This window comes from Patagioenas fasciata, chromosome 3, assembly GCF_037038585.1.
Source record: "Patagioenas fasciata isolate bPatFas1 chromosome 3, bPatFas1.hap1, whole genome shotgun sequence".
Lineage (NCBI taxonomy): Eukaryota > Metazoa > Chordata > Aves > Columbiformes > Columbidae > Patagioenas > Patagioenas fasciata.
Window position 1 is genome coordinate 98,684,596 of NC_092522.1, and position 12,691 is coordinate 98,697,286.

General features: G+C 40.3%; 1 protein-coding gene across 7 annotated transcripts in view; it reads left to right on the forward strand.

The window, feature by feature from the left end:
- The window catches only part of KHDRBS2 (KH RNA binding domain containing, signal transduction associated 2), a 372,066-nt gene that overhangs the window by 228,966 nt on the left and 130,409 nt on the right, over window positions 1-12,691 (forward strand). For all 7 annotated transcript variants that reach the window (XR_010651118.2, XR_011738480.1, XR_011738481.1 and 4 more), the window contains exons 5-6: window positions 9,029-9,156; window positions 10,535-10,730. Coding sequence is in view for 1 of the 7 variants with exons in the window: in XM_065834300.2 (XP_065690372.1) it covers window positions 9,029-9,156; window positions 10,535-10,730 (324 nt within the window). In the remaining 6 variants the exon portion in view is untranslated. The remainder of the gene's footprint in view (window positions 1-9,028; window positions 9,157-10,534; window positions 10,731-12,691) is intronic.

The following is a 12,691-nucleotide window of genomic DNA, read 5'->3' on the forward strand; positions in this document are numbered from 1 at the left end:
AAACTAATTTAGGTTATAGCAGCTCAAACCAAGCAGGTTTAAAATATCTTTGATTCCAGCAGTGAAAATTGCTCTTGTATTTTTATGGTGCCATTACAGAACATCTTCCCAGCATGTTTTGTTTTATTTTTTCCTTAGTATGCAAAAAAGTCTTGGCTCTGGGGAGGATGTGCTGTGCTGTTTAGTTTGGGTTAGTCAGATTTCTGTGTTGGAGGGCACAAGAAGTGCAGATTCTGTGTTTTCTGCCTCGACCTCTGGCTGGGGAGAATGCCGAGGCATGGCTGCCGCTCCAGAGCCAAGCCTGGTGGGGACCTGAGGTTTCTGGAAGGAGTTTCCATGCCTGCTGCTACGACTGACAAAGAAAGGAAAGTCTTCATCCTTTTTTCTCTCTGTCAGTCCAGCTTTGCCCCAGGCTGTGCCACCAGTTTCTTCTCTGCCCAGCGGCTGTGCCAGGCAGCGATGCTGCTGGCACTGCTATCTCCTGACTTAGAATCAAACCACAGTTATTAATGGATTTTGGTATATGTTAGTAGCATTATGAAGAACATCTGTGCTCTGCGTTTGTAATAGACTTAATGCTTACCAAGACAGTCCTTACTGCAAGGACAGCCCATGTTACCTTAACCATATATTGCAATAAGACCAAAAAAATACTAATGTTGCTTTAAAAACTAATTCCTGTGTCATGTATCAAGTTCAGTCCCAATGTACAATGTGTGATTCAGTTTGTACAGAATATCACCTAATGATATTTTTAAAAGTTCTAAAATGATTCAGACGCCATAAAAGAAAAGGCCGTAGTCAAACATTTTCTTGCCCAAACTTCTCATCCTTCATTGCACTTTCCAGTCTCCTCTGGTCAAGCAACATCTTTTGTTTACCATGCCATGTGGGACCCAGCTGTAGCCAGGCTGGATGAGACAGGAGCACTAAACAAGAGTATATGTGTCTGAATTTTGCTGGCTGCTGTTGCCATTCTTGTTATCCTTGACAAGGGGGCTGCAAACATACAGGAGTGGTTTAGCCGGAGGCAATATAGGTCCCACCCGGCATAGCTGGGAAAAAAAAATAAAAGATACTTAGGTACTATGTATAGCTTGTTACTTTTGTTGGCTTTAATGTAGACTATAGTAGACAGTTACTCCAACCTTAAGAATAATTAGTGATCTCATTAGCAGTGGAGCTCCAACAAACAGTTGGAGAAGACACATGGCAGTCTACTTCCTCCTTTGAATCAACTGGGTTTTCCCAGAGAAAGACCAGCCATATCACATTTCTTCCTTCCCAGGAGCCAATATAAACACCCACTGCAAATCCACGTTGCTTCTTTAGGAGTAGGTGGCTACACCAGCGCACAGCTGCCTGCTATATGCCCTCTGTTCATATTACCAATTCAAGTGACAGCTGTAAATAAGCACAAGCTCTGGCAGCCAGGATTCACTCAGAATTAAATTCAGGGATAGGGAGCTGTCAGCTAACCTACTTCTGTGGCGTCGTAGCTGTCATTTGAATGAATTACAGACCATGGTATCCATTTCTCTGGGGGCCAGTGAGCAAGAGGGGTGGAACAAATTGGGGCAAATGACTGAAATTTAATAAAGGTTTCTGCAAGTTTTTCAAACAGCACACACCCATCTTCAGTGTGGTTATTTTGTGTGGCTAACAGCATTTCCATGTAAACTGGAATAATCTTCTGATGAAAGCTCTCTTTAGCATGAAAAAAAAAAATTACTATACAATTAGATGAGATTTATTTTGCCCTGTCCTAGCAACAACTAGAATATCTGTGTTGAAGTTTCATAGCAGTTGCTTATGCACAGTTTACGCTCTGGGACTGGCAGCTTCTCTTCAGATGCTGAGAAGCAAGACATCCCCCCTCCCTTCCACGCTGCTTGTAGAGTGTGGTGCCCCATGCTGATGATGCCAGGCAGATTTAATTGTGCATGCTCAAAGAGAAAAATGACATCCACGCTTGGGTTAGTGCTCTCTGTGGCAAGCTGACAAATCCCCCAGCTGTCAACTAACCTCAAAGGCAAGTGTACGTGGTTCAAGCTTATGTTTGCTTGAATTCTGCCCATAGGCATTTATAAGCTGAAACTCATATTGGCTGCAACACATTCGAACTGCTACTGAGAGAAATGTATGGCCTATTTTATGTGTTTCAATCTCTAAGGGTGACCCACACAGTTAAGGTTTATTTCTCAGACAGACTATAAACAGGTAAAGACAGCAATTTTTTGCATATGTGGAAAGTGAAAGGGCGTAATGTTTATGGCTGTGGATCTGGCTAAGCTGCTGATTGCTTAGATAAAAACATTTCTTTCTTGGACTCAGATGGATTATATTTATTTTTTTATGTATTTATTGGTGTTACCGGCTGCCAGAGAACTGCATGCATGCAAATTACCTTATGTAAGTGCCAGTATATATGGGCAAATGCAAAGAGGCATGCGTTACTAATGCAATATGGGAGTCACGGAGAAGGACTTCTGGCAGAAGCATTGTCACTTGTGGTGCACTACAGGCTGTCCATCTAAACCTATCATTACCTGGCACCTATGCTCTAGTGAAATAATCAAACCAATCTGCAAATGGGCAAAAAGCCATCTTAACAGATGGCTGTGACTGTAGGTAACCAGGAAACTATGCATATACATTAAACATGGGTTCAGAGAGCACGGGTCTCATCTAGGAACATCAAAACAGCTGTCAGTTTTGAGCTTCTCCATATACTGTTGAGAACGTATGCCATACCCATCAGACACCCACGCAGGGTGGGCTAGAGCCAGCACCCACAGTTCTGATGAGCTTTGTAGGAATGACTTGATTAGGCACAGTCTCAGCTACAGATTAATCTCGTATTTTGCAATGGTCTTTTAATTTGTATCAGAGAGACAAAGAACGAAGTTTGAGGATGCAGTTGCATCCACCTAGTTTGCATGCCCAGCTGAGGCACTGTCTCACCCATGTTTTAGGTGATGGAGAGGGTTATCCAACCTACCTGGCACAATTGTCTGTTTCCTAAGTAGAGAGTGATAGAAAGAGACTTTGGATATGTGTGGGGGAAAGAGTGATGTGTTTATATTTTTGATGCACTGTAGTCTTAGAGCAGGATCTTAGACTATAAAGAAATATCAGGTAACACCAAATATCTCTATAAATTTGGGATTTAGTTTCCCAGACTCTTCTGGTACTGAGCAGCCAGTGCTATTCTTTTTTGTAACAGTCTGATGTTAAATCAATCATCTAGAAAGTGGGGATTTCTGGGTTCTTGGCCTCTTCAGAATAATGAACTGCAAATCCTGACCCTGTGAGTCCTGTGAGCGGTTCTCACCATGCATCGAAGCCAACTCATAGCACAGCTCACTCTCATGAGGCCACAGCGAACACAAAGACTCCAGGAAGGTCCTCACCACCAGTTATTTTCACAAGCTTAGTGCTTCCCCATTTACATAAGGGAGCATGAGGATGATGTCGCTTTTAGTGCCCCAAATTAGTATGTATCTAAAAACAAACAATCAAAAAAGGACCATATTCACATCACCTAGCACCAGCTAAAATTCATTGGGACTTCTGCATGCTGTTGGCTGGCTGTGGGTTTCCTGAAGCACGATCTCAATACAAATTCTAGGCTAACTGAAATTTAAGCTGCCTGAAAATAGCCCCAAGGTTCTAACATCAAGATTTAAGGGAGATACTCTAGCTTCAGTGAATCAGTGCAAATACACAGAGCTCTGGATCTCTTTTACTGATGCTGGGAGCTGAGCAGCTTGCAGAAGTGTCGCTGGAGTCTGAATCCATCTTCTTTCCTTTCTGCTAGCTGGGCGTGGGAAGAGAGGATCACAGGCTGAGACATACGTATGTCTGTGAATGTGGTGCTCTCTGTTGGTGACACAGAGCTTCAGAGAATATTTCGTGCCTGAGAGGGAGTGTTCCATAGTTCAGGAGTGTAGACCGAGAATTCCATGACCGTAGGACCTCTGCATAGGCCAGCTGTACATTTGAGTTTTGGATGCCTCGGGGCCTTTAGGAGGCACATTAAGAGTTATAAAGAAAATAACCACAAGAAAAGCATTTATTTTTGTGACTACTTTTCCACCCAGGTGGAAGGTGTTAGTATGTGATTGTTTCTCTGTAGAATTAAGATACTTGTAAATCTGTCCTGGTAGTAGTAACACTGAGTGGAGGATAGGCTGCTCTTTGCATGATGATGGCTAACTTAACTGTGTAAGGAATGTGTGTGTGCTATACAATTAATCTGTATAAGGAACCAAATGAACCCTATTTATGCTTCAAAATTGTTGATGTGAAGAATTGTGATTATCATTTCAGGTTTGACTTGCATAACTCTGCATTTTTTAGGTAGCTTGTGTTTAACCTAAATTACTCTTCCCTTAACTATGGAGTTAGAATGAAATGCAGCTGTCACAGATAAGAGTAATGATATTTATTAATAGTGCAAATCATTCATACACATGGAAGGAACTTAAACATGCAAAGCACATCGGGACAGGAGATCGGAGTCCTTAAGGGACTGATTTATCCTTGGCTTCTATGAGCCTTTGTTATGCTAATGATAGATATATATTCCTGAAATCCGTCCCCTCTGTCTATGCCTTACTCTTTGATTTCTTTATTAGCTCTCCTCCCTTGTCAGTACGTGTTCTTTTTCATTCAGATCAGGTTTTGCAGCTTGCGTCATACTTTGCTATTTTTCACCGAAATGGTTTCCTGAGTTCTCCAGCAGCTTATATGCTTTCTCCTCTTGCCTGCTTCTCTCTGCCACCGCTGCCAGGAGGTCCCTGGCTGAGCTGCCACCAGCCGGACTCTGACACCAACAGCTTCCCTTTCTTCCTGGAGCAGTCAAGGCAACGAACCTGGTTAATAATTCCCAACCCTCATTTATAAACATCGTTTTGGTAATTTGGGGTAAATGAGTTTATGTACTCTAGAACGTTGAAAATTGTATCTAATTATGTAAGTTGGTTTTTAGGCACTTACACAAACAATAGAATTCATGGTGGCCCTGAGTGCTACTGACTTTGCTGAGGTTGTAGATCCTGGTCATTTCTAAAGTCAAAATGCATGTTTAGGTGAATAGTCGTGGGTGTTTAGCTCACCTAGAGCAGTTGTTTGCAAACATTGACCACCATGATACAAGTAGATGGCATCCTTAGTATCATCAATAATTGGAAAAGCTGCTTACAGGTAATAATGTCTTTAAGGATATAAACAAGTCCGAAGCATTGATATTCATGTAGATTATCAGTTGTAAGAATAGGTATAAGACTGTTAGAGAGCTGGAAGAAAAACTAAGTAGTACAGAACATTTCTCATGAGTTTATTTTAATATGAGGAATGGGTTTTTTTCTGAAACACAATATGCTACTGCACTGTGTAGCTACTTCATTATGCTTTCTTCAGTACAGGTATGTCTTGCAATATCTTGTATGCGCTCTTGGGACTAGATATATATAAAGCATCAGCAGCATAATTTTGCTCATGTGCTGGGCTCTGAACTCAGCTACAATTAAATATTCAGCAGGATACTCTATCTCTAGCTAGACTCATGTAGCAGTTCTGAAAGATTAATTCTGTGTTATGTTTCTGTTTAATGAAAGAGGTGAAGCAATAATTTTGGATTTCAGGTTTAGAAGCTTGTTATTTTTATTATGCTTTTTAAAGGGCATGTAAGATTAATGATCTATATGGAGGTTTGGGGTTTTTTATTAATTGAAACCTTTCTTTTTCAGGGTACCCTTCCCAGCACTTTAATTACAGTCATCCATGTACTTTGCTGTCTTTTCCTTGCCATTTCAGAATACATTGTACATGTTTCTTAGCTGGGCATGCAGTAAATAACCTATGGAAAAACTAAGAGCATTGCATTAACGAAATGGTGCAGATTTACATATTGCAGTATTTTATAATTTTAATTTGGATTTTCTGTTTGGCCAATACTAAGATTTTAAATGACATGTGTATCTAAGCAAGCAACAGCAGCTTTGAGGAAATTTCGGGTAGAAATTCATTTATACAGCGATGTTACAAAGGAGAGGAATTAAAGCAGCAACACAGTTCCAATTTCTATCCCTTGCAGGTCCTTTCTCTCCCCTGCCCCTGTCTTTTTCCTAGAAAATTTACTTGTGTTGTTAATGAAGTTCAGTCCTAGCACCAGTGTGGAATGTGAAGGGTAAACTCAATCAGCAGATTTGAAGTCCTAATCCTTGTAAAGCCAGTGTGAATAACAGATGATACTAATCAAGGCACAGTAGATGGTACCTGTTCAGCTATTGCTGTAAACGTGATCGGATTGATTCTATCTGTGTTTTTCCCTCTGTGTTTTACAGACTACATTGATTTAGGAAAATGTCTTTGGCTTATTCGCATTAATGTTAGAATGACAGGGAAAAAGTGAAAAAGATTTGGTGATTGGTGTGAACTGAAAGCCATTACCTGGTTTATTAGCAAATCAGGGATTTTGGGTTTTAATTATGATTGTGCTGCAAATACCATGTATTAGATTGTATAAAATGAGTTATTTTCTGAATTTCATTAGTTTATGTTATTTCAGCAGCACTCCCTAGAAATTTAGAAGGGAAATTACAGCCAGGTCTGCACTGTCTTAGTACACGTAAGATCAGCATTGTATGTTCAAACAGATTTCCTGGACTGTAGATTTGGTTTTGTGGAAAGAAAGAAGATTAGCTCTTTTGTGAAGTCTATTTGGGATGTATTCCTGAGATTAAACACTCACACACACACATACACACACCCCAAACAAACAAACAAACCAACAAAAACCACACTGGTGGCAAAACTGTCTGAAACATTCCTCTCATTCCTCTCCCATTTCTCCACCCCTTCATCATTCATACCTGCTTCAGTCTACCACCTTCTCAACTCTTTAACACAAGAGTTGAGTTTTGTCTTCTAGAATAAGTTGATTCATTTCATAAATCAGATTTAGCAAAGGGCCCTCCTTTCCTACAATAGTGTCTATTCAACAGGGGAATCTATAAAGAGTATCCTGGGTACAGAGGAAGATGGATGACAGCTTCACAGAATCACAGAATTATCTGTTTCAAGGGTCCTCTAGAGGTCATCTACTTCTGTCTCCCACTCCAAGCACTTCTACTGCCACCAAAAAACAATAAACCAGGGAAGGCAAGGTTTTGTCTGGTTGAGTCTCGATGCTATCTGTGTAGCCTATTTCAGGTTTGCACTGTCCTTCTGGTGAAGAGCTTCTTCCTCATGGGCATCCTGAATCTCCTAAATCACCTCTTGCAGTTATTGCCCCTCACTGCCAAGGACTTTGACTCCATCACTGTGTAGCTCCTCTTTAAGTGTATGTTTAGTATCTTCAACAGACTACACAGGCCTGCCTCCTTCAGTCTCTCCTCTAGGCCCTCTGACCATTCTGGTAATCCTCTGTTGGACCTTCTTCAGTTTCTCCATGTTCCTTTTGAATTGGTGGGCCAAACTTGGACAAAATACTCTTGAGACCCAGCCAGTATAAGGGGATAGTGACTTCTGTCAAGCTGATGGCGGCACTCTTCCTAATGTAACCCAGTACAAAAAGTACCTGATTCCCAAAGGAGAGCACCTTGTTGGATGACATTCCACCACTTGTCCACCAGATCACCTTCAGCAATGGTTTGACTCAGTCTGTTGATTCCCAGCCTCTAGGCACATGTGGCCGTTCTTATTCCAGCCGCTGGGCGGAAGACTGTGCCGCTTCTTGTTGACCCACAGGAGGTTTACATTGGTCCTCCAAGCTTCTCAAAGTCCCTATATATTGCAGCTCCGTTGTTCATTGTGTCAGCCATCTACTGCTGGCATCATGGGTAAATTTCTTATGCCCGCTTTGCTGACAATAGAGGTTTATTATATCTGTATGACTCCAGGAAGCTGAGAAAGAAAGAATGAGCAATGCCCCAGTGCCATCTCACTGATCACTTGGTCTTAAACTTGGCTAAAAAGAGGTGTCACTTGTAATGCATCCTGGACAGTCCCCCACCCGAAAAACTGCACAACAGTCAGTGGCAGTCACCTATGGGAGGATGGAAAGACTGAAGGGCTGATATTCAATAATCCTTTCTATTTTGAAACACTAATTAGCTTCCACACAGTTCTGCTGCTGCAGACCCAGCTACTGCAGTGGCCTCTTATTACTCTGAGCAGCAGGTGAAGAGCTGAATATGAAAAGAAGGAAGCTAAAGAAAAAGGAACTTCTGTCTGAGACAAAAGCTGCAAAATAAGTAAAAATTGCCCAATATTATGTGTTGTGTATCAGCAAGAAAAGGAAATTCATCTGATGTTCTGTTTACTGAGCCAGCAGAAGCTTGCAGTGCTAGAGTCTTTACCCTGCAGTCTTACAGTGACCCTGTTTTATATCATTTAACAAGTTTATCTAGTAAACATAGCTTCGTTACTTATAATTCCTAAAGAGAAACCTCTTTTCAGAAGTTTAGTGGATATGCAGGATAACTGAAGGCTACATTCAGTGATGCTAATTGGTATTGGATCAAATGAATCTAGTGTAAATTTTGCGTGCTAAGGTGCAACACAAGGTGGAATTTGTGTTTTGAGTGCATAAAGGTAGCCAGGGATGTCTACCAAAAAAAAAAATATATATATATATGTATATGTATGCGTATATATATATATAAATGCAATTTTTCATCTAATTTCAAGCTGTTTGAGATTGCTACCTTTTGTATGTGAAAGTCCATTTGCATCTTGTATACAGATAAGTTCTTGGTGTTTGCTTTATGTTTGTGCCTTCTGTGCCTTGTGTGTTTATTTTCTGTGTACGTGTTCTTTATGGCCACCTTAACTACCCGTGTAAATTTATCTGTCCACATTTTATAGGTAGTCATCCACTCCCACTGGATGTTTTTTTAGCGTACAGGTGGTAGTGTAGAGTAATTCACCCAAACACCATCCATGTAGCTTTTGGTTTGGGGGGGTTTGGCAGTTCAGCCAAAATACAAAGCTTCAACAAGTTTCACCTTTTGCATTTCAGGATTATAATGATGAAATTCGTCAGGAGCAGCTGAGAGAACTGTCGTATTTGAATGGTTCTGAGGATTCAGCACGTGGACGGGGCATTCGAGGAAGAGGGATCCGTGTGCCACCTGCAGCTCCTTCAAGGTGTGGTAGCCCGAGCTATTATGTTAATAGTTTTAGAAAGTGTAAACAGTGGGAAAACAAGCACAGTTTATAAAGAAAAATAATCACATACACATCACGGTCAGTAAATCACAATGTTTTTCTTCTGATAATTTGTTTGGTCTGTGTTGTGCCAGGTTCTAGGAGCTACAGTTCACAGGTTGCAGTGGGTGGTATACAAGTATCAAACTATAAATCAGAGAAGAATATGAAGCCAGTGCAAGGACATTTATAGTAAAGAATATTGTTATACCAATACAGAATTGGTATGGTCAGTAGCATAAAATTGTTGGTCAATAAAATGTCATAGTCAGAGGAGGCTGCATAGTCGGCATGCAACTTTATTTGCAAATAATTACTTTTTTTTGGTATGCATATTGTATCTATAATATATTTTGCAGTATATATTATTTGTTGTGTTATCAGTTTGATATGAATTTTATTTACATCATCTCAAAACACTGGTGTGTGAATGTCTCCTGAATTCTTCCAAGTATTTTTTCATATAAGGGCAACAGATAGCTCTACTGGTTCTTAACGCCAGTATATAATCATAATACAGTCTTTCAGACTCATTTTTCACTGTGAACCCTTAAGAAACTTGTTGCCTCAGGCATCTAAGTTACCCAGCTACTTCTAGGCATCCATAGAGATCATTTCAGGATGGGTCTTAAAAAATCCACTTTTATTTTCTAGCAAATGGGATTTGGAGGTACCTTATTTTATGCTGGCAGAGGAGTTGTTCTTTGGTAATTGAACTGGCTGATCTTGCCTATGACCTCTCTTTTTTTTTTTTTTCCCCTGAAGGTGTCTAATCATGTTTTCCCTCAGTTCTTTTTGAATGGAATTTTTTATCAGTAGATGATGCACATACACAGGATTTTTTACACTTGTCATTCATGACCATCTTCCACTCAAAATATTTGGGGGCTCAGAAACTCTCTTTTTATACAGTTGTTCTACTTTGCCTTGCAAGTTTCTCTCATCTTGCATCATCTTCTGCCAATCAGTTTCTCCCATCCACCAATAAACACTAGAATGAGAGTGATGACTACTCTTCTAAAATAGTTTGAGAACAACAGAAAAAGTTCCTCACACGATAATCCAGAATTTCATTAGTACAAGTAACAAGAGGATCAGGTGTAAAAGGCATTGGCTGGCTTAAAAATAATGCCTTTTCATAATATGAGTTCTTCCTCAGATATTGCCTAAAAGTGCTTGACATTGTAGCTGCCAAAATGCCAGTTAAACGATACTTTAAATAGTAGTAGAAATATAAGGGCCTTTAGAATGGAGTAACGTTTGCATGTCCTGCCTTGCTGCTCCCACTGAAGTGATCACTGCCTTTTGCTCCCTGCAGGGGACGTGGGGGTGCGATTCCTCCGCCCCCACCTGGACGAGGTGCCCAAGCACCCAGAGGAGCGCCGGTGACCCGTGGAGCCCTCCCCGTTCCCCCAGTGGCAAGAGGTGTCCCCACCCCTCGAGCAAGGGGTGCCCCGGCTGTCCCGGGCTACAGACCACCCCCGCCACCCACACACGAGGCCTATGAAGAATATGTAAGTAACCACGTGCGTTTATAACATACATGAACCAAACTCTGTGGTGAACATCAAGTGCCTCTAGATTGGAAGACTCCAGGCCAATAATTGCTGTGTCTCTGCTACTTAACTCCTGCTGGTGAATTATAGTTTCAGTGATGTGGTGTGTCTGCAGACCTGTGTGTTTTGCGTGTTGGGGGTTTGTAGAATTGTTCACAGCTTACTTTGGGATATGAGAAGGTGGTGCTGGGTAGGTCTCAGGGCATCACAAAGAGCAATACAGATATACTCAAGATTGTATTATAACTAAAAGCCACTTGTTACTGTAGGCAGGTTCTTAGGAATAACAGATTTTATCCTTTGTGAGAGCATGGGGCTTTTTTTCTTCCAAATCCTTTTTATTACCTATAAATATATATATGTATATTTGTGTTCACCACAGTGCTATAGTTACATAACAAATAGAAATTCAAGCAATTTTCATGAAAGCTGATACAATGATGCGTATTTATCAAGGAGCAGTACTAACTCACCTTTTCTTACGAGGTGTTAAAAATAATTGTGCTGTAAACATCAAAGCTTTCAAGTGATCTTCATTAGTGTTCCCTCCTGGAACTATCACCATAACAACAGATATCCAAGTAGAGGAGAAGGCACCATCAAATATGATGCCTGACTTTTTCCAACTGTGGCAAATCCAAGGGTAAGATGCGCATCCCATCGATTCCATAATCCTATCACACTATAATTGAGAACAGGTAGTTTTATTCAACTAATAGTTTCCAAGAACAGAAGAAAGGAAATTGAGACAGAAATTAATCTTTGTTGGTAAAGCTTTACTCAGCCATCTGTATTTGCAGAGTAGAGATTAGATCATGGCCACTTTGAATCAGGGGTGCACATTTTGTTAGTGCCAAGAGTCACAACTGAACGACAGCTGCAAAAGAGGGGAAGAAAGTCACTCTCTTTTATTATTTACCTCAACAGTTTCAATCATTAAATGAGATAAAAGCCCTGCTAAAAAAATGAATATATTATCTGTTAGTAACAAAATGTATGAGACCTTCCTTTCTGTTCAGAACGGTGTCTTTTCCTAATCCATGAGTGACAAATTTCAAAACAGAACCCTTGTAATGTGAGATTAAGATATTTTTCCCCCTTCTACAGTGTTGGTAAGTGTCCTAGAGTGTTAAACAGTTTTTAGGGAATGTTTCTTATGCTTTTTCTGAATGGTAAATATGTGGAAAGCAGGAGGAGAAGTTGAGGCAGCTGTTTTATCAAATTAGGAAAGCATTCAGCCAGTTCCACGTTGTTTCGAAATGGTGGCACTCTCAGGAGCACGAAACATACACACAGTTAAAGGAGTCATTTTAGTTTGCGATAGATTACTCCAGTAAAAACAAAGAGATGTGTTTGTGTTTCTATTTTGACTACTTAGATAGCAGCAAGAAACATCTTGCCTTATAGGAAAAATTCAGATGTTTTGGAGATCCTTCCATCTTCTGTGTCCTTTCAACATCTGTATTCCACATCTAGGAATATAGGGGCTTCCCCTGACCTGCTGTCATCCACCAGTTTGCAATGAAAATCTCTTGCCACTTTGCAAAAATTACTTGTGGAGTAAGATAATAATTAAAACTAATGGTGTGCAGATAGAAGGAAAAGTTCACTGTCGTATATCTATATATGAACTTGTAAATCATATTTTAGGGGAAAATATTTTTAATTTTGCAGTTTTATTCACAAACGCACCACTACGTCACATATCTGACTGGATACTAAAAGCAAGTGGATCTATTTGTTGACTAGCAACAAATGTCGTGTGTAATTGTTGTTCTTTCACACTGAATCCTAGAGATGAAAAACTAATTTATACTGAATAATTTATCCAATTTACTTTGTCTCATTTTCTGCTTGTAGGCAACCCACCAGCATATTGCAATTTCTTTATGTGTTTATGGTTTTCATTTTTGCTACGG